At 41.7% G+C, this 22,671-nt stretch overlaps 1 protein-coding gene across 4 annotated transcripts in view; it reads right to left on the bottom strand.

Moving 5' to 3' along the window:
- lepr (leptin receptor) overlaps window positions 1–22,671 on the bottom strand; it is a 46,941-nt gene that overhangs the window by 6,289 nt on the left and 17,981 nt on the right. For 3 of the 4 annotated variants that reach the window (XM_048252762.1, XM_048252763.1, XM_048252760.1), the window contains 13 exons: window positions 16,745–16,797; window positions 14,211–14,426; window positions 12,320–12,437; window positions 11,625–11,815; window positions 8,568–8,695; window positions 8,224–8,368; window positions 5,244–5,516; window positions 4,477–4,582; window positions 3,850–4,064; window positions 3,473–3,615; window positions 2,967–3,120; window positions 2,516–2,598; window positions 1,768–1,981 (listed from right to left, as the gene is read on the bottom strand). In XM_048252762.1, the coding sequence (XP_048108719.1) occupies window positions 1,768–1,981; window positions 2,516–2,598; window positions 2,967–3,120; window positions 3,473–3,615; window positions 3,850–4,064; window positions 4,477–4,582; window positions 5,244–5,516; window positions 8,224–8,368; window positions 8,568–8,695; window positions 11,625–11,815; window positions 12,320–12,437; window positions 14,211–14,426; window positions 16,745–16,784 (2,026 nt within the window). In that variant the 5' untranslated portion in view covers window positions 16,785–16,797. Of the gene's footprint in view, window positions 1–1,767; window positions 1,982–2,515; window positions 2,599–2,966; window positions 3,121–3,472; window positions 3,616–3,849; window positions 4,065–4,476; window positions 4,583–5,243; window positions 5,517–8,223; window positions 8,369–8,567; window positions 8,696–11,624; window positions 11,816–12,319; window positions 12,438–14,210; window positions 14,427–16,744; window positions 16,798–19,687; window positions 19,900–22,671 lie in introns of those variants that run through there. The other variant, XM_048252761.1, reaches the window with a different exon arrangement.

The following is a 22,671-nucleotide window of genomic DNA, read 5'->3' as shown; positions in this document are numbered from 1 at the left end:
TAATAAAATTCACGCAGCTCCATGAGTCAAGAAAAGCGCGAATGAAGTAGCCACTTCTAAATGGGACCCACTACACAGTAGCTTAAGGTGTGTTGCTAAAGCAGCCATAATGAAATGAAGGTGTCATTGTTTGGATACTTTTTAATTTCACAGACTACAACTACCAAGCTGGAATCAAAGCACATTGATTCCCCTCTCACACCCTGCACACACTTAAAACAAAATAAACAGGCGTCTCAGTCTCACGCATGTATAGGCAAAACTGTATCAGACCCGGTGTAGCGTTGGTAAATCTTCCATTGCACAGAATGATTTTTTGTAGCACGTGCAACAAATGACAGTCGAAAGATACAATTACAGTGCTGCTATCAATTTGCTTGGTATAACCGCATTTATAGTTTTCTACAAATGCAATCAATCAAATTGGCCTCCATCACTCAACCAACGCTAACGGTAACATTACCTAGTTCCTTATTGATATTATAAGATTAAGCATTACCTGCAGTAAAAACCAAGCATGTCCGATAAACATCCTCAGATTTATTTCGGCTTCAAGAAGAAATGGTAATTACATTTCATGTGAACATCGTCCTATCCTTATTAGACGTTCTCTGCGGTAAACTACAGTCCTTGTAGGAAGCGTCCATTGTTTTTCCAACCCACTTTTAACTTCCAACAAAATTACGTCTCACTGCAACGATGCGCCATCTAGTGGACAAACGACTACTTATCGCCAATACTGGAAATGCAGCCATGATGATGATGAATATTTATTTTGGCTTTCTTTTAATCCTACTGAATTTGTAATTATGTATCGGCCATTCTAATACCGATAGTATGTGGGTGCCTGTGTGTGTATGTGCATGTGTATATGTGTCCACCGCCATCTACAGGCCAATGTACAGTCACTAAATGTACACATAACCTAATTTTTTTTAGCCCCCCCCATGGATGAAATTCTACGAAACTTGGCATACCCCCAGAGAATGCCAGGTCAATCATACACATAAAATGTGGTGCAGTTCTGAACATCTTAACTGAAGATAGGGGCGATTAAAGCAGAATAATATTGCATTTTCATTTTTTACCGGGGGGGTGCAAATCACAAATGAGTGATTATGGGCCAGGTTGATATGGGCCCTTGAGACCAACATACCATAAAAGATTCTTCATCCTCAGTGCCACGGTTCAGGTAGTTATTTAGGAAAAACTGCTTTTTTTGCGGTTCGGGGGGCCCAGCACGAGGGGGGAGTGGCCCCCGAGGACAAAACAAATTTTTTCCGTAAAAGTCTAGTGGGGCTACATACCCACCAAATTTCATGTGCCCCGGTGGTTCGGTGTCCCGGGTATTGTTGACCAAAAATTCAGGAAGTAGATGACGGGAAAAAAAATAAAATAAACTTTGACAATCCCTATATGACCGGTCATAATGAAAGGTTCATAAGATGTGTGTATTAACAACAGTTTAAATGTAATGTAATGTAAATGTATTTTATAGATGTAAATAGTACAAAAGAAATATCTACTGAGTAAAATGATCTAGTAAAAATGGAATGGGGAAGACTCTGGTGGTGCTAGTTTTTTTTTCTTTCCAAATCCAGTCTATTTTCCAGTCTGGAATCCAGTCTATTTACTCCTACTCCTTCGGGAAAAGAAGAATCCCTTTCCCTTCGAACTATTAAGACAGCTTTTCTTAGCAAAGGGTTACATCAAACTGTAATACTGACAGTTTGGCATGACAAAAGGTCTCAAATGAAAGTTACTCACGTTTAGGGCTCCTGGTTAGAGTCAGGATGTGGTTGTTGGATGAATCTCCGACAGAGTTGCGTGCCATTACAGTGACGGTGAGGGGCTCCTGCCCCAACAGGAATGCATGGGAGGCTCCTAAAGCAGTTTCACTCGACCACATAGCGCCCCCACTGCTCTGATGCTGAACTACAAGTCCTTCGACACAGCGTGGGGGATCCTCAATGGAAAGAGCCTGAAAGACAAGACTGCCAGCTGAATGTCTCTTTGTCAATTAAATAGACATTATTCACGAAAAGAATTCGGATGAATGATTGTTCCCTTCTCTCTGTAGCAATAGATCATAATAATTTTTGGCTCTGCGATGGCAAAATGACAAACTCAATTCAGTATGTTCAAGTGAAAGCCTTTGTGTTTCCTGGAACCAAACCTATCTCTCCAAACGCATCTTTCATGCTTATTAATCTGTATATGCCCCTCTGAGATAACACTGGCACAACTGTATCTAAGAGAAAAGAGGGTTAGTAAGAAAGTGTCTTGGGCACATTTCACAACTTTGCGGTGGGAGAGCTCATTATCCGTTAATATGTGTGTGTGTGGGTATCTGTGGGCGTTCTGCGGAAAATATGGAAATGTACGCTGGAGAGAAGTGAAACGGCTGGTCTGATTGCGCAATATCCTGGTAATCCAATGCAATAATGCAGGTCTGGACAGGTGAACCAAATTTCATTTCAACAGAAGCTACACATCGATGGAGCCTCTCCTTTACCTTGAATAGCAAGGTGACGTTGACCTGGTTCCTCATGGAGTCTTCCTTAAGCTGTCGCCAGAACTCAGGTCCTCTTTCAGGGGCTGAAAACAACACCACAGACTATTATCTCATCAGACATATTAACATCTCTCTTCAGAGATCTCATCTCTGTTGTGACTCTTTAGTCAGGAATCATGCTGATGGGACTTTAGGGTGTTATGGGGACATAATGGCTTCTCATTTTGCACACAATTAGAGAGAAAGAAGTAAAACCAGGAGATGCCTGCTAACAAGGGAGGAAAAGTAGCAGTCAAGCTGGCCTTTTGTTGGCATGCATCATCAATAATAGTTCACCGAATCATCTCACTGTTCTCACTTAACAACTTTTATGTCCAGGGGGTCTGTTTAAATCAGCTACACTTGAGTAAGAGTGCTATGTAACAGTGACAGGGGTTAATGGGACATTTACCAAGGCTGTTTTTTATTGTGGACATGTGGGGTTCACTCCAATCGCTCCAGTAGCCTGATCCGTTGTGTCTTTTGCATTGGACCTCCACCTTATAGACCACACAGGGCTCGGCCACCACAACCGCAGCCCAGGACTCCAGCTGCGGCCCAAGGTACTAAACCGACAAAAGAAATTGGATCCAAAATCAACACACAGGTCACTACTCTGCACAGACAGCAACATATTTTGGGCAGCAGTATTTTTCTTCATTTAATAATCTAACTTTAATGAGGTTGAGTATATCCATGAGCAGGAACGTTTTAAGGTATATCAAATTTCTCATGTAATTGTTAAGTAAAAGATGTGCAGTACCACTCCTGTTATTTATAGGGAGCCACACCGCCTGTCTGTGGAGAACTACCCGACTGCTTTGTTGAAAGCACAGAGCCTCCACAGGCCCATTTCTCTGTGGCCAGGCTATTACACTGCTGTTCCAGCTGTAGCCTGGAGTGCTGGCCGCTCCTTACCTGCAGGCTGGCCTTCTCTGTAGTAGCTGTGTATCGGACCTTGTACTCCAACTCATACCCCGGGTCTGCCGGGGACCACGCCAGGCGCATGGTTCCGTTGGGCATGCTGACCGCTTGGATGTTGCTGGGTGGGGTGGGCTTCACTGCAACGGGAACGGGCGACAACAACATGTTAGGCACAACGCATCCACTAAGAACAAGGCACAGAAAATATGTACTCATGTGTACATGTGACAAATGGAGAGTCAACTGCAATTTAAATACACACAGATGTGTAATACTGTATATTACTGTAAAAATGATTAATCCAAACAATCTATGTCTATAGCAGTGTGGCACCACATCATTGGAAAAGAGCACCAATGATATATACTCACTCAGATCAAAAGGTGTGACATAGACAGGATGGGACTTCACTTGTCCCTCTCCTCCAACCTCTTCAAGCCACAATTTATAGCAGGATATGAGGCGAACTGTCTCTAGAGTGCACTTCCTGTGCCCCACTCCACCACTTGGACACTTGGTCACCTGGGATACTGAGTTGGTCAGCTCCTCCTCCATCTGCATGTCTTCACAACGTCCATCATACCACCTAGTCATACACAGAAGGTATGAGGAGGACTGAACATTTGCAAGACCATTCATAGAGTTCAGATGTCTATAGCATCACTCCCATCACTACATAATGGTGCTTCCACAGTACCTAGGTACTTCAAGGTCAAAAGTTCAGGTCAACGTAAGCATCTGTACTGCATGGCTTTGGACTAGCACACCAACTGCATGCATAATGTTATTAGCACTGAGCTACAGCAGGACCTAATCCCAAATGATCCATGACATGCATATTGTTAGTTTGGGAGAAAGCTACGGTGTATTCAGATACCTCATCCAATGCATTTTTTATTCCAGCAGGCTAAAAGTACTATTTTGTCAAGGTTAACTTTCCCCCTTAAATTTAGTAAAGATGAATACATTTATAAATAAATGAGCAAAATCACGCCTACTTGTACATGAGCTGGTCCTCACTCAAGACTTCCTTATTCCACGTGCATGTCATCTTGTTTGTAGAGTCCACAGTGGTCTGGCAGTCAATCTTTGTGTTGTAGTTACCTGTCCATGATGAGAATAAAACATTTCAAACCCACAGAAGCAATACACTTCAGTAGAACATGGTGCACTCTACAAAGGCCTTGATACTTTAAGTCAAATTAGTTGCTTTAAATCTTGCCAATTGATTTTGCTTATCTGTTATATTACATACTTTGCATCTGTTCTCATCATTCTCTAATAATGCAACGATATATGTTACACATATGGATCATGTTAAAGGGACACCAGGCAAGCCTGATGCTTTTTCTCTACGAAACTCCCCCTCGCTCGGTCTGAAGCTCTTTTCCTTTTCTTTGCATCTTCCGTCAAGGGTTTTCGCTGCTTCTTCGCCGGCTCTGCCATTATACACACGTTTGCAAAAATCGCTAGCGCTTTGTTAGCCTGCCTCTGTGCTGTGGATGCAGGATGTAAACTTATCCTGCTTCTCGCGATGTCTGAGACTTTGTGAGACTGAAGGTCGGCGGGTACGATACACTTACTTGCAAGCGGGATATTCTTCCTACAGGCAGTAGGGGCGGGCGAGAGTCTTCATTCGCCCTGTAATAAGTCATTTAACCATATACCAACTTACGAAGATGATTAATTAACACGAAAACGTTGCCTGGTGTCCCTTTAAAGTGCTCGAAGTCAGCATAGCTGTGTCTGATGCAGACTTACTAACCTTTGGTGAAGACTTTGGGATAGATGTGGCTGCAGCGGTCCTTCTCTCCCTTTGCACAGCAGAGCAGGAAATGCACACCTGCGGCCATAGTCCGCCAGGTGACCGCACTCACATGATCCTTGATGGCCCGGTACTGGCTCTCTGGGATCGGGTCCTTGCCATTTAGCCACCAGCGGACGTTGGTGGCATTCCAGCGAGTGTCTTGGATGATGCAGTACACGGTCACCTCAGACCCAGGACTGGCAAACACCACCTCAGGCATGTAGCAGGTGTCTGAGACAAAACACACACAGAAGCAGGAGTTAGAAGCAGTGCTTGTGAGACTGAGAACAATGATAATCTCAACAATGATACATAGGTAAAAGAAAAGAAATAAGATGATATTTTATTTTAATGGTTCAGGCTTCTCTAGATCTAGTTTATAATACAATGCCAAAGGGAGAGGCATTCAGGCTTTAAACATTAACATCCTACTAACTATGTTTGTCTCATGCATCAAAGGAACAATGTGACTTTATTGTCCAATCTTTCTGCCTTCTATACACAGAGCTTCTGTTTCAGTGTGGATTGGGCAGTGGCACTGGAGCAGAGCCATGTTTTGGCCTCGACTTTGTTTAATGTGGATGCCTGTTAAGGTAGAGGTTCGATGCTACATTTCGACTCTGTGTACTGTGCAGTGAATTTCAATTAGTTGCCATGGCAACCAGCCCTAAAGAGGGCTTCTTGACAAGCAACACGCATCTTAAGAGCCCAACAGGTAAGAACAAAAAATAGCCTGCCCTATCTGTCACCAATCGCTTGGCTTCTGAGACATTCTTCAGACACAGGGATATTTGTAATCACACTATGACACTACTGTGAATAAACAACATATAATGATATAGGCCTACATATACAGTATATAGGCACAGGATTGTGGTAAGAGCAGGGATTGACAAATGCATTACATGGATGAAAGTTTGTGAGTTTGTGAGCTTGTGATTTTCTACCATCATCAAAAACTACAATGAAACGTTCCCTGAATGGTTGGATACATCTAAGAAGCTTCATGTGCTGAAGTTGATCATAAATTGCTAATACTTTCTATGATGTTTCTATGATGTGCACCAGTAGCAGTATAGCCTGATGACAGCCTTGATTATCTGTAGGAGAAGTGCAGTACAGCCAGTCCTCCTTAAAGATGTCCTACACACCAGAAACGGAACATCAGGCATTCTATACCTCCCTGGGTATCATATATAGAGGGAATGAGAGAGAGATGGGGACAGAGCTAAAAAAGAAAAATAGAGAAGAGAGAAAGAACAAGAAGCTATTAACACGCACATCTACAGCCAACACACATCCCTGTGGGGTTCCTTCTGCTCCACTCCAACGTTCCTTTTATGAGGAAATTCCTCAATATCATCCGAGTGACTCAGTCTCCAGTCACTTCTTAATGTCTGTGTCTGCATCACTTGGGCTCACTTGGGGGATTGCTTGCTCTGCTATTATGAGCAGGGCAAGCAATCCCCAACAGCCACCCTGTTTGTGTGTGTGGGCACAGCGCTAGGCTATTCCAAAAGTGGTTGGGGTTTTGAGGACAGTTAATGGGCTGTGATGAAGAACTATGGGCCGCGAGGGGTTTAAAGTGCAGAGATGAACAGCACGGACTGCCCTCGAGTACACACGATGCTAATTGTCAACAATGTGTGCAATCGTCGGGCCATTAACATCTGTAAAAGATAACCCGAGTGACTGCATATGGTGGACAGTGACAGATATATGGCCAAGCAAACAAAATCCCAAGGCCTGCGCTGCTTTGCAGAAATGAGAAGCTATTATTCAAACCACATCATCACACAAGTTCATGTGAAACAAGCTCATGTGTAATCTAAAGCCCAAGGTAATTCAGTTTGCACAATAATTGTGCAAGAATGTATTTGATTTAAAATAACTATTTAATATTTGTACAGGAGACCTGTTTGAACCTGCTGGGAAGGATGTACAGACTAACAATTCTCTACTTTGAAGTGCATCATTTGGGTTGGAGTTGGTACAATGGCACATAGTGGTGCCACCATTACCGACCACAAGATGAGACCTTTTCAAACCCAACTAACCAAAAGGATGCTTTTAGGGATGCTTTTTACCGAGTTACAGTTTATTATGATGGGCTGAAAGCAGCTACAATTAGAGAGGCCTTAAATGGCATCTCCGATGACAAGCCAGCAAAGACCATTAGGCCCATGTGAGAATCTCTCATAAATTTGGCACCTGCTAAACACAAACCCAACACCATCAGCACAGCCACAATTACTCTACAGAAACAACATGAAGCAGGCTATGCTTCCAATAAATAACTTGTTCCATGTGCTGTGTGTATAATGTGTTATAAAAAGCTGAAAGTTAAAATGCATAACCACAATGTCTACAACTACAGCCTTTAAGTGTGCTTTTACAAAAGTATTCCTGTTGTATAAGTCTGTATGCGTAAATATCTTTGATTTAGTCCTTCCATTGAAACTCCCAAACACAGTGACAAGCACAGAGACAAGCACTAGCACCAGCAATCATCCTGATGTTACTCAGTGGAGAAAAGATATCAGATGGAATGACTGGAGCAAGCTTGTCAGACATGGTATATCATGATCAGTAGTTGAGATGACTCCACAGTAAAGAGAGCAAGTTTGCAACCTTGAAATATCAAGCCTTACTAGAGAGATGGTGACATATTTGTGCTTGAAATATCAAGCCTTACTAGAGAGATGGTGACATATTTCTGCTTGTCATGGCAAAAATTCCAGACTGGTGTGAAGACCAATAAGAAAACATTGTTTTGTGTGGCTGACATATCCAGTTTGACAGACCTCCAGTTTGTAATTTTACATGTGGTGCATTTCACAACATTAAGTCCAACTGTGGTTTAAAAAGTCCAAGGTAAGACTGGGAAGTTACTGTAACTCTAAGGGAAAGTTGTGTTGGTTGAGCCTTCTAAACTCACCACTCAGACAGAGGTAGAGAGGTTGGCTCCAGTTGCTCCAGTGTTCCTGGAACTGCAGGCTCTGGCTTCGCACCTGGACTGTGTAGAGAGTATGCTCAGAGAGGTCCCTGAGGGCCAGCCAACTGTCTTTTACTGCCGGCAAGAACTGGGAACGACAGGAAAATCATGCAAGCATTGTCAACAGAGCGTAAGTGGAAGGAAGCAAATGTCATTACTGGATTCTAAGGAAAGTACTAACTCAGGAACTCCACTCTGTATGAGAATATGTATCACAGCACAGGCAGTCAGTAACTACTGTAATTCAAAAACATTGGCAATTCACAGTAAGGGCTGTTCAGCAGTACCTGCCAGTCAGGCTGTTTGCTGGAGAAGAGGCGGACTTGATAACGCAGGGCCTCAGGCTGCGGGGGACTCCACCTCAGAACAACCTCCTTCTGCTGGTCTGTGGTGTAATGAAGGTTACTAGGAGGATCTGCCCAGGACAAGCCAAAAACCCAATGAACATTCACACACACAGTACATACATTAGCTGTGTATCAGTCATCATGTAACAGTCACAACAGAAAAGTTGAGGTGGAGACAGACATTTAACTCTGTCTCTTTAACAACTGGGTCCTCCATGAGGATTTGACCACTGGAGTCAAGATGATAATGACATCAACTACAACTCCCTGTTTGAAAAAAATTACTCATCCCCAATGGGAATGAATGACACCGTGATTCTTTTAATACCAAGTACCTCATGATGTCTGGTTAAAAACAGAACATCAAGTTTGTAAAACTTCTATGCCAGTAGGTGTCTTGATCTCTGTGGCTCCAGGATAAGCCTGTCTTGACACAGCCAACTTGACTACTCTGTTCCACTCTAGCATTCAGTCTAAGGATTGTGTTACTTCACTACTGATTGTGATACTTCACTACTGATTCTGTTACTTCACTACTGATTGTGTTACTTCACGTGTTACTTCACTACTGATTGTGTTTCTTCACTACCGATTGTGTTACTTTACTACTGATTGTGTTACTTCACTACTGATTGTAATACTTCACTACTGATTGTATTACTTCACTACTGATTGTGTTACTTCACTACTGATTGTGTTACTTCATGTGTTACTTCACTACTGATTGTGTTACTTCACTACTGATTGTGTTACTTCAGTACTAATTGTGGTACTTCACATGTTACTTCACTACTTATTGTGTTACTTTGTGTTACTTCACTACTGATTGTGATACTTCACTACTGATTGTGTTACTTCACTACTGATTGTGATACTTCACTACTGTTAACGGGTGACACTCTTTACAACCTTCACTTCTGTTCAGATTTAGATAGCCAGAAATTGAGAATTCTACAGACTGGTCAGAGACCACAGTAGTGAAGTGACCACAATCTGTGGCTCATCACTAGCGTCTGACCAGACTCTAAAATATCCTAAACCAAGTACAGTGTCACACCATCAGTGTCACAATACCGCACACCAAATTATTCCTTAATTCATGCCACAAAAAGCAATTAACTGCCCATGCCTAGCAGTGACAGTTGTATTAACCACCAATAGTAAACCGTTCTTTTGATAAGGGCCTTAGTAAAGAGGCTATTTCCAGAAATGCCATTTAGAAGCTACAAGGAAAGAGTTTATAAATAGCTTATCAGACAATGGCAGCCATTCATGTTCTGTACCAAAACTGTGACCCAAGGCAATGGCAAAGACAAAGGCAAGAGCAAAGGCAAAGGCAAAGGCAAAACTTGAATTCTCATCCATGGATCTCAAAATTGTAATGTATTTCTTACTAATAGATCTTTCCAAGGAAACGGTAAACACTAAATAGAAATATTAATAGAAACTAAAATGACCATATGCATTTATGTAAACACAGATTACAAAAGATGTACACAAGTAATATGGAAAAAAAATCTAAGAAATTCCTTGTGATTTTCACAATGGAAACATATGGGTTGTCATGGGTCCCAAAATCTTAAACAAACAGCTCAGTAATGGGCTGATTGGCCTGGAGCTATCTAGAGGGATATGACTAGGCATGCACCTAACAAAATTAGTCACTTTATCTCAAGATCAGAGCCTGATCGTCATGGCACCCAGACAAAGTGGTAACACCTGCGCCACCCTGCCGTTCCCCCGCTTGGCAAGGTTGGCAGGCTGCGTGCACTAAAGCACTGCTTCCCCACGGAACGAGTGTCTTCCCAGAGCAGCCTTCCTCTTACAAGCATCGCTCACACACCAGCAGCCTTACACTGAGAACCGATCACAACCACATCTGCAAACATTTGGCAAACAATACACCAATCTGGCAAACCCAGAAATTGAACAGGACCTTGAATTTCTGTGGAAAGGCAATGGACATGATACCATGCCAATGTCAACATCTGTGTGATGACACACCTGATGACACATCTCTCCACTACAGAGAGTACAGAGTAGAAACAGCCTGTTTTGATAGGAACGAGAGGGAAACTAGTTTGTATTCCTCCCCTTACCTATGAGAGACATTACACCTGACAACACCTCAGCAGCGACCACTCAGATCATTTATTGACAACTGCAAAGGGGCCCCGAGACCAAAGATCTTCGAAGGCTCTAAAGGGCAAAGCTGTCTCATTTTATATTTTTACATTTAATTCAATTCGTTCTTCAAATATCAAATCACTCCACACTGAATTAAACTGGGAGCTTTAAGAGTTGATCAGACTCTAAGAACATACTGCCAATGATAATGATCAGATACACATTTTCTAAGTACACTTGCCATGGGTGTTTATTAACTGTAATAACTCTACATAGCATATCTCAAATGTGGAAATGTATAACATATATACAATATCTTACAACTATTATCTAAATCATGTTGGACTTGGATTCAATCCCAATCTAAAAGTAGAAAGTGAACAGGAACATTTTGTAGGATTTGCGTGTGTGCTCCAGAACTTATATAAAAAGACTGCAGTGATGTCTGGTTTCCTATTCACATCAGCATTTCCACCTATTCATCATATCTGCTTTGTTCATACCCTGGTGTTCCTTTTTCTTCATTCTTAAATTGTTAGAACAAACCAACCCCAAAAGATCAACAGAGGAGCTCAATATTTTACACTCTTAGAGAAAAGGGGGATCAATTCTGTTTCTGATCAATTGAATTCTGCTTTGCTGAGCACTTAATACAGAACGTTGTCTGGTAAAAAGAATAAAAAGAAGATACTTGTATATAAGAATGCTTGAGAGCATTGAAATCACAGTCTTAAAACTGCATTATTAATTAATAAAAAAAACTGACTATCCTGTGATTCTAGAAGCAGAGTTATACTTTACAGTCTGCATCTATCATGTGATGTAGATACAGTTTTTTAGAAAGACAATGACACGAAGAACAACACATACTTAGCCATTGTGTGTGGATATGCGTGACAGATGAGAGAATTGAGCCTCGGGCATCGGTCACATTCACCATCACTGACACATTTGCATGGCCACCCTCCAGAGCCAGAGAACAGGTGTGGTCATCCTCCATGCACCGGCAGCCAGAGTTCTCCTCACACTGCTCCCTGTAAGCTCCTGTGTCTGCCCCCGCACTGAAAAAAGACACACAAGTCATAAGACCTGGCATAACAGGGGGAATGACCATAGCCCCGCTGTCCCTTAGTATTGTCCTGTGATATGAGGTCAGCACACAGTAATATGCCACACTGGGGAAATAAGCGCACCTGACCTCTGAGTGGACGGAGTTCCACGCAGACGCCTAATCTCATGCTGTGAAATGAAAAAAGTGGACACAAAAGGGTATTCTCTGTGCATGTGTGTGTGTATGTTTTCCTATGTGTATCTGTGTGTCTGTTTGTGTGCCATCATCTGTCTTAGTGTCAGGATAACTGTTCTGTTTGTGGACATGCAGCAGTGTAGGTCTTTCTGCGTTTCATCCCATGTGTTATTCCTCATATTTTAATAACAACCACAAGCAAGAGACCATGCAAAACAAAACAACACAGTGTCAGACATCCACAAGCTGCTAATAGACAAGGACAGAGAGAGAGAGAGAGAGAGAGAGAGAGAGAGAGGGGTGGAAACTGGATACTCACGGCCAATGCCGCAGGCTAATGCTGACAAGCCTGTCTGCCGATGCGCTCTGTAGCTTACGGATACAAATTAGATTTTCTTTCTCCTCATCAAGCCAGCACATAATGTTCAAACACACCCCTGCAAAGAGATTTAATTAACATGTTAGATCCCTCACAGTTCACAGAAACTAATTGGAAGCCTTAAAACAACAAGCACTAACAGGCGCTGTCATCCTTCATGACAGCTCACAAATATACCTATATCAGACCAGAGAAGTCTTACCAGAGAACTGCATAAAATGAATACTGTGAGTGAGTATGGGCTGCTCATTTATCGCCCAAGGCTGCCTTCATCTCCAGAGGTGCATACTCAAAAACAAACTGTAATGAAAGGTCTAGGTTGCCTGTTGCACAATCCCGGGAGCGGCTTCCTTTGAAGTGGGTTTATTCACTGCAGCCTACCCAAAGCTTGCAATCTCACCTTATATACTGTACCATGGTTCAGCACACAGAAAGAAATGAGCGCTGGACTGACTTAAGATCTCTGAGCTCACAACTAAATAAACAGAGGTCCAGTAATAACAATGTGTCATCAGCTCCCTTTTGTCTGGCTTTGTCCTTTTTATATCACTCTACTTTTTTATATCACTCTGAATCCATATCATCCATCTCTCTCTCTCTCTCTCACACACACACACACACACACACACACACACACACACACACACACACACACACCACGCGCACACACACACACACACACACACACACACACACACACACACGCGCACACACCTTTCTCTGAATAGCGGTGACATTTCCATCAGTAATTGCATCGTTTAATTATCTTTCTGGGAGCTGTGTCAGGGAGAGAGGCAGGTAATGTGCATTGGCTAACAGATGTAATGACCCCTCTCTATTGATCAGAGGGAAATAAATCCTATCCTTATAGATCTACTGTACTGTTCACAAAGCTGCTCTATACCCACAGCGTTCTCTCAACCAGCTTAACCAGCCTAACACAATAGCTGTTTTCCAACAGCCACTTCACCCTTGATCACACCAATCAAGGACATTTCTTTTTCTTTTATTTTCTTGAGCTCACGACAACAGCATACATACGTTGAGTTGACATCCAAATCATGTCATTCGGATGTGTTTTGAGAAAGTTCGATGTTACCGTTTTTAGTCAAAGCTCGTTAGCGTGGAAGTGAGTCGATTGCCAAGTGTGCTCTGGAAATTCACAATTGTCGTCTGTCGGACTGGACTATGTTTTTTTTTTTTTTTTTTAAACGGCGACGAAATTGTGAATTCCCAGAGCACACTTGGCAATCGACTCCTACGGACTTTCCCCTAAAGATGGCAGTAAAGATGGCAACATTTCCGGAAAGGTACTGGCTTGATGAAATTCATTCTGGACTCTCTATCCGACCACATAAAGACCTCGGGATACTTCGGTTTGGCTTTAGGACCCTCTACTCACTACCACGTAGCCTCAGTGTAATGTTGTTTGGAACTGTAGAAGAGGTATAAAAATAGCGTTTTGTGGCGGCGAAATAATATGCCCTTCTCACTTCCACACTAATGAGTTTTCACTAAAAACGGTAACATCGAACTTTCTCAAAACACATCCGAATGACATGATTTGGATGTCAACTCAACGTATGTACTCCCAATCATCCGTAAATTGATCTAAAGTGCATTTTACTCCGGATAATTCCTTTAAGTGGGACTCCATTGCGATCAAGTCACCAGTTAAATAAACAGAGGAACCTGTGCCAAAGTGCCAGCTAATCCTTGTTTCCCCATAATGAAATTGGCTTGTAAATTCACATTAAGCCAGAGTTATATAGCAACACCTCATTCTGCACCTGACTATGGATTTAACACAGGTAACTGTCAACTGGTTTACCTGTCTTGCCGTGCGTTGTGTCAGTGGAGTTGTCTTGGTGGCACCTGAGTTGGTCGGTAGTCAGGGCACTGCTTGGTAAGTGGGACGTACTGCTGTCTGTGGCACCATCTCCCACCGAATGGGCTGCAGCTAGCAGCTCACAGCAGAGGTCCATCCTCCAGGGCACGTCCTCATACGGCTCAGCATGTACACCGAGCAGATCCAGAGAGGCCACACCTGAAGAGAGAGAGGCAGGAAAAGATGGATGCTAAGTCTGAGAGCACAGACATATTCCTGAGGGAGCAGAGTGAGTTGAGTGTTTCTGACGTCTCGTTTTCTCTTTCCAAACGGTCTCTGCCTCTTATATAGAACACTCTCGATTTAATTCCCGCAAAAGTATGTAGCAAGTTACAGTACGTAAATTGTGAATTTGGGAATACACAAACACAAACTGCAGTACAAACAACATAAATCATTCCATTTAGTACATCTAGCTAAATCCTCTGTAAGTCAGCAACAGTTTTCCATGCTGACATGAAACAAGAAACCTGAACCGAAATGAACACAGCGAGTTTGCTATGGTGATGTTAATCTCCAAAGCCCTATGCTTTGAAAAATGCATAAAGCTAAAACACTTTGTGGTTCAATTAAATTAAGTCTTTAGAAAACAGTGAGTTTGTAAAACTCTCCATTAAAGAATAAAGTGTCATTAGAAGTGTCCACTTGCCATGGAGGTAATTCAAGAACAAAATCAAGTGGTTTTTGAATGTCCTGACCAGTAGGATAATGACAGTGCTTGTTAGCCATGTGAACTCTGGCAATCATTTACTGAGAGGCATCGGCCTTTGTTACACTGCACTGTTTTAAACCATTTGATGCCTAATGTGGACACTGTTATTAGCTAGTCTAATCAACTCTCTAATGTAACGTAAATTACGTTATATATCTCCCCTTCCTCCCACTTACCTTGTTGTTTACCTTCTCTCTCTCTCTCTCTCTCTCTCTCTCTCTCTCCTATCAGCATATGCCTCTCCCTTGTTTGAGACACCCCTTCTTCATTGCCTCCTTCTCTCTTTCCTGCTGCCTATGCATCCTACATCTCTCTCTCTCTCTCTTTCTCCTTTTTCTCTCATATCTATCTAAACAGCCTCCTTCTCTCTCGTGCCCTCTCCCAGTGAGCATGCATCTCTTTATCTGCCCCCTCTCTGTGCTGACTGACTATCTGTTAATAATAATGAGTCTATCTGGAGGCCAGGGCGGAATAGTTGGCAGCTGGTGGGTTCACATTGATGTTTATGTCTGCGGCACCACCCCACACACACACAGACCCACGCGCACACACACACACACACACACACACACACACACACACACACACACACACACACACACACACTTCTAGCCTCCCACAGAGCGTGAATCACCCAGGCCAGCTCCCCAGCATGAATGGCTCATGGAGGTATAACAGCAAAGGGACCAGGGGAGACACTTCAAAATGTCACTCAAAATCGCACGTACACAGACGGGCACACACACAAAAGACACAAGACACACATTCACAAACACACACACACACACACACACACACACACACACACACACACACACACACACACACACACACACACACACACACACACACACATTCTCTCTCGCTCTCTCTCACTCAATCACACACACAACACACACACAAACAAAACACTAGGGATACTAGATGATATCAGTATTAGTGAAAATAATCTTCATTTACTAATTATCGGCATGGGCAGATATGTACAATGTATTTTACAAACCTATTAAAGTAGGGTGAGGGGTGAGATTTGCATTTTTATTTCAAAATGTTCACATGCTTTGTATAATTTGTATGTGTTCCCAGCTGAAATGGTTTGCTTATATTTCATGACTTACAGTCTTGATTTGTTTAAATTTGCATTTCAGGGTAAAATCAAAGATAATGTCTTATGTGTGAACAACAGGTAGGCCATCACTAGTAGTAGATTAACTGTAGTGCCTGTGCCTGTAGAGACTTGGTGTGGAGACTGTGTATCCCTAACACACACACACACACACACACACACACACACACACACAGTCACAATAACAATCATGTACAGCAACAACAGTAATGCATTTATCTGTGTCACTTTAGACGACAGTGTTTGTCCCATTAGGGTCTGTATTTGTGAAACAGCCATAGGAAAGAGTGGACTGGGGATTGGGCAGTTATCTTACTGAAATGGCTCACCACACCACTGACTTGGTCTTGATGAATTGCCCTCAGTCACACAACAAAGCACACTAATTAATAACCTTTTTTATCTAGGGAGTGCCATTTTAAATCAGAATGGACTAGCTGTGAGACAGAAGCCATTTGGGGCTCTTGTATTATAGATGTGTGTGTGGGTGTGTGCCATGAAAACCAAATGAGGCAGTGTATGTGTCTATGCATGTTTGTTTGTTTGTACTGTATATGAGTGTATCTATGTGCCTGTGTTTATGTAGGGACATGTCATTAGATAACATAATGCTTTCTAGTGGGAGAGAAAACAACTTACCATGGACAGTGAGCACCAAACTAATGAAGAGATTCAGCATAGTCAAAAGAGTCCTGTGGAGAGAGCAGGAGAGAGAGAGAGAGAGAGAGAGAGCTTTAGAGATGACTACAGGGCATGACAAGATTCTCACCACACACACACTAAAGTCAGGGGGCATTTAACAGCAGAAAAAAACACCCCATACTAATTGATACCATCCTTAGGAGCCACGGCATTTCATCTTCAGCATTCAGAAACAGGCATATTTCTTAACATGTGAATAAGGCATTCATTGAGCTTTGAGCTTTATTACGTCCAGGAAATATTTGCAAGTAGTATTCTGCATAACGGAAGTCTTGTCATTTGCATACCTATCATGCCAGTATGTGTACCAGTATAATAAATCAAAATTATAGGTATAATATAAATATAAATATTACATAATATAATATAAATATAAATGAACAGGTCCTGGCAATAGAGCACAAATAACTCTATCATACTGAGCTATTATGACGTCTGCTCAAGAAACAGGTACCTTGTTTGAACATTTTTAAACAGCTCACATGCATCTGAAGATAAACTTGGCAAAAATGCTATTCTCTTAGGCTACAAAATTGCCGCAGAGTAATGGGCAAAGAGGCTGACCTTAAGCTGTGTGTGGGTACTACTCATGAGCTGCATTGCACCTTAGCCCTGCCTTATGAAATGGTCTATGAGGGACCAATTATTCACAATCCACACCCTCATCAATAACACCGTAATTCAAATCCCCTTCTGCATTAATCCTTCAGCGCGTGTCCCAACTTTGTGACGGGAATGAATCTGACAGAGGGAAGCCACAAGGAGACAGTGCAAGCGGGAGATACAGCCTTTCCCTCAGCTATGACTAAACATAACATAGCTATAACTAAACATAGCATGTGTGAAAAAGTCAATTTCATTTACTCAGTGATAATAATGGCGGTCTGCTTGGCTGTTCCCAGGTTTCATTGACAGCTTAAACCAAATCAACTTTCAAATTCCTCAAATGATCAGAGAGTGTCTTGATGGCCAATGTCCTGGACTTCAATTTGACACTTGAAGGGTAATAGAACAAAATGTTTCTTAGCCTTGCAGTTGCCAAGTGTTTACGCTATTCACAAAAGCAATCAACTATGTCTCGGGCTGTTGCGCTAGCCAATCACAGGAGACTACATTCAACAGAAAAGCAAGCATATTTTTTCTCAACACACCTGGCATAAAAAATGGAATTTAAGTTGTTTACTCAGAAATAGCAACAAAATACAAAAGTAATGGTTGCAACACGTTTTCTGAGAGCCTGCAGTGCCTACCACCATCATATAATACACAAAGCACCTTAGGTGTAAAGATTGACACTGAAGACTCCAAATACAAATATACAGCAGGGTTGAAATATAGCATCTTAGTGCAGATAATGGTGCAGACAAGCAAACATAGACATACACACACATATAGAGGCACATGCTGTACAGTAGAGAATAAACATAAAGTGCAATAGACATCCCAGTGCTTTAGAAGACAACATAATACATGACATTATATGAAGATTGAGGGTAAATTAAAGGATAATGGGCAACATGGCAGTGGAAGAAGTTATGGGAGTGGGTGCAAATGTAAATGTCAACATAACGCAGGTTACACAAGGTGACTAGGTGCCCATTTAAAGTGAAGGTGCACAGTATCTGAGGGTGGCACGTGTACACTTGATTCCCTAAATTAAGCTAAAATCCTAGCTAGCTAGCATCACAACACACCCGTGAATGCACAGGTGTCAGGAGGCCTGGAGCTGGCTGCCCTGTGGCACTGATTGTGTTTTTCACTGCAGTATTAAAGCAGTGGTCAGAATAATTATGAGACCAGCAGACCAGGACTTTGGCCATTCATTTGTGTCAGGCTTCTGCTTTCCATGGAAGGTCCACCCCTAGTAAAATAAATAAATAAAACACGCACGCACAGATCTTCTGATCACACACTCAAACAGATGGCAATCTATGGTCAACCTAGGCTAAACAACAGCCTAGTAAGCTATAGGGATCTGAAAAACAGGTAAACTAATATAAATAATTATAATAATTCTGAAATGAGCACAACATTAGGTTTGGAGTTATATACTACATTTGACAACGATAAAGCCTCTCATCTTTTTTCATCATTTAAATATCAGGGGAATAAACCCGTAGACCAATAGTCTACGCCATTGGGCTATCTTGCTGAACTGGGACGTCACCTCAATTGGAAAACGGCCATAGGCTATCTTTTATTGTTTAAAAGCACAATAGTTTCTTTGCTGGATTACTAAACCAGCTCCAATGACAGAGAAGCTTGCATCCACTGGGAGGTTTTCCACCAAGTTAGTGCTGATGGCGTGAGTCACATGGAGAACGGTCAAAAACCAGGCGAGCGTTCTTTGCGCGTTCACTGGAACAGGAAATCCTGACTTTTCCCGATATGCAGAGGTTCCATTAGTGTTACGGCAAAATAACTATCTCGAAGCACATAACGGAAATACATTTCATATGCCAGCCAAACACGACTAAATTGCGGTCCCGACTACAACAATAGCATAAAGTCTTGGCTACTTGAGAACCACGTTGGAGCACAGCAACAAAATCTAATGAGGTCTTTAAAAAAAATGTACATTTTAAATATAAGTTGTGCATGTATTGCAAGCGACTTCATAAACGGTGAAAAAAAGTGAATAGACGAAGCAAGATGTGCAATCATTGAATAAAAGTGAAATTGCTACCAGACACTGCGCGAGTTAAGACTGCTATCGCACTAGGACGGGAAATGTTAGAAGAATTTCACACGAAAGTCAAGGTCAATAGACGCAGCCAGAGAAAATAAAGAATGACAAACTAAATATAGCCTACTAAACTAATGGTAATAGAGGTTACAACTTCTACAATAGGCTACAACGTTTAAAGAGAAGGTCCTTACTTAATATAATTCCGTCCCAAAGTTCCTTGTCCGCTGGGAGAGTGCGTTGCTTGGTTTTATTTCATTCGTTGTAAATTTGTCTTTGCCATTGTTTACTCACAATAAGTTCATCACAGACCGCTGACTCTACATAACATTAACATATATGTCCTTTTACTGCACCGGCGCGGTAGTCTACTCAAACAGACATGCAGTCTAGGCTACAGCTCACCATCGGCTGAACAGATTACGCCGCTCCTCTAGGCTACTTCACTTCACTGAAGGCGGAGGCATTCTGAGGCAGTGACATCACGCATAGAAGAAGTTCGTCATGGCAGCCCATAATGGTGTATTGTGCATTGCCCTACCTTCACTGGAGGATTTCCATTTTTTTTCACCAACTGTTTTGTGTATACCCTTATTCTACATTTTACATCAATGATAAATCCTAGAGAATTATTTAACTGTATAATTGGTGCAAGAAAAAGGTCTAATAGCATTTCAAATATTGTTCTGTTCTGATTCTATTTCCAGTACTTCTACTAGGCCTACCATGATCTCTTGCTGAAATCAAAAAGGGTTTGATAAAAAAGTAAGAACACAAATAACCTCATGTATGACCATCTAGCTTGGAAATGTTTACCCCCCCACCACACACACGCACACAACATTTGCCACTGTGTTTATTATTATATGGGTTATAAAATCTGTTCAAAAAGCAAGTGTCAAATGACCCACAAAGTTGGTAAGGGTCCACTGAATTAAACCACCTCTCTCTCTCTCTCTCTTCTTTCTCTCACACACACACACAGACACACACAAGGTATTTGGCAGAAATATCACTTCTATAAGGGCCAATAAAAGCTAATCTGCTTGCCCAGTTGCCAGAATAATGCATTGTCCTTCTGAGTAAACAGTAGGCTACATCAGGCTCTGAAAGCATGCCATGCCCTATACAGGACAGGCAACCAATGCAGTGATTTAAGATTGTGTCAGTGCACCGTGCCGATATCACCATCCCTGTCTTAGCGGAACAGTCGGAATTCAAACCAAAGCCAAAGCCACTGTTTCATCCCCAAGAGAACACACGAGAAGCGCATCATCAGACAGATCAAAGCGCATCCCAACTGTGTTGGTAGGCTACTCACTCCATCTGATTTTCTTTGTAACTACAGCACAGGTTCTATTATGCTTGATTTAGTTCCTTAATATGATAGCCTACAATATGATTTGGTTGTGGAATCATCAAGAGCGTAGGCTATATCATTAAGCTATGGTAAATGTGTGTGTATGCGTAGTCTAGTGTTTGGTAGCCTATGTGTGAATCAGAGAATTCTTCTTACAGTTTCCTAAAATATGATGCATGTGTGATAGAGAAAATATGCTACCTAAAAATTCTCTTGAACAATATACAAAATCTCTCTCTCTCTCTCTCTCTCTCTCTCTCACACACACACACTAATTAAGTATTTATGTAGGAATGCCTTCTGTAGTGTGTAGCATCACTCAAAGCAAAATGATGACCTCACCCTTGCCTCGTTAAATATACATAGTGTACTGCATTGAGGAGAGAGAAAGGATAGACAGCAAGCAAAAAACTACAACCTGTCGCATGTGATGAGATGACATCACCACTCAGCATCACCTTCTCTGTTAAGGCAATGACATCATCCACAAACTATCTTTCTCCCGGGGGTAAGCTACTGGAAAAAGCAGGCTACGCTGCCGTTCAATATTCATCTGGGTATAGCGTAGCCTATTCCACCTCTCGCTACATCACTTCATTAGGATACGTTATACGCTAATTAAGTCGACCAGCCGATTTATCAAATGCTGTGTTTACAATGGTAGCATGTACAACATGCTAACCTACAGCTTTAATAGTCTGCACAGTGCACACATCTCTTTAGCCTATTCAGCTCGACATCTTGCGGTTCACAACAAAGATGTGGACCGAGTCGAGGCTGAGAATAGAGGATTTCTTCTCTAACCAAACAACTAAATTCCATTAGTGTTCCTCAAAGGTCCGTGCTGGTTGCCCTTTCACAGAGGTGGAAAGTAACGAAATACATTTACTCACGTTACTGTATTGAGTAGTTTTTCTGTGTATTTTGTATTTTTTAAGTAGTTTATAAAATCGGTATTTTAAATTTTACTTGATTACATTTTGAGTGAAGTATTGTACTTCGCTACATAAAAAATCCCATCCGTTACTTGAGTAAAAAAAAAAAAGTTAAGACTAACGAAAACAGAAAGGGAGAGAAAAGAAATCGCCCTAAACCACTAGCCTAGTGATAATGATCAGCATGTAGCCTACAACAGGACATCAAGCTGGCGCCATGCAGTCTTTCTGAAAGGGATGGAGCTGGAGCTGGATCACGAGATGCATCAGATTACATGTGTAGCCTAACCTATGAAAGTGTATTTTCCGCTATTTCAATGGGTTGTCTCAGTTCGTTTTAGCACTAATGATAGCTGTGATATTCAAGCAAACACCATGGGATTTCGTGTTTTGACGTTTGTGCTCACCTTTCTTTGGAAAGAAGTTTATTAGCAGTTGTTTCCCCTCATTTTGATGTCTCTCTTTTTAGTAACCTGACTTGGCTTTCTTGGAGAAAACATTGCACCAGCAGCACAACAATTAGCGGTCCACTACTAGTGATGCTCAACTAAATAAACAAAAGATAGACTACCTTATGAATCGTGCAGGCGGACTAAACCATTTAGCTCTTTAACAAGGGAGAGTGACCTTAGACAGTTTTCACTATGTTTTGTATACAAAATCCAGTCAGTCAAACTTTAAATTTCGTCTGACATTCATTTTGACATTTAATTTGGAAGTTAAAATATTCAGGTAAAATAAATATATGGTGGACATATATATATATTTTTTTTTCAGTAATTAGCTTAAATTTCCAGTGAGTCTATTCGAAATTTTCACCACACATTATATTAACACACGTATAAAAAATCCAAACATAAGAGTTATGTGTATTAAAGTGGAA

This window comes from Alosa alosa, chromosome 9 (assembly GCF_017589495.1).
Source record: "Alosa alosa isolate M-15738 ecotype Scorff River chromosome 9, AALO_Geno_1.1, whole genome shotgun sequence".
In the NCBI taxonomy this organism is placed as follows: domain Eukaryota; kingdom Metazoa; phylum Chordata; class Actinopteri; order Clupeiformes; family Clupeidae; genus Alosa; species Alosa alosa.
The sequence above is the reverse complement of the archived record's forward strand: the minus strand, read 5'-3'. Positions and strand labels throughout refer to the sequence as shown.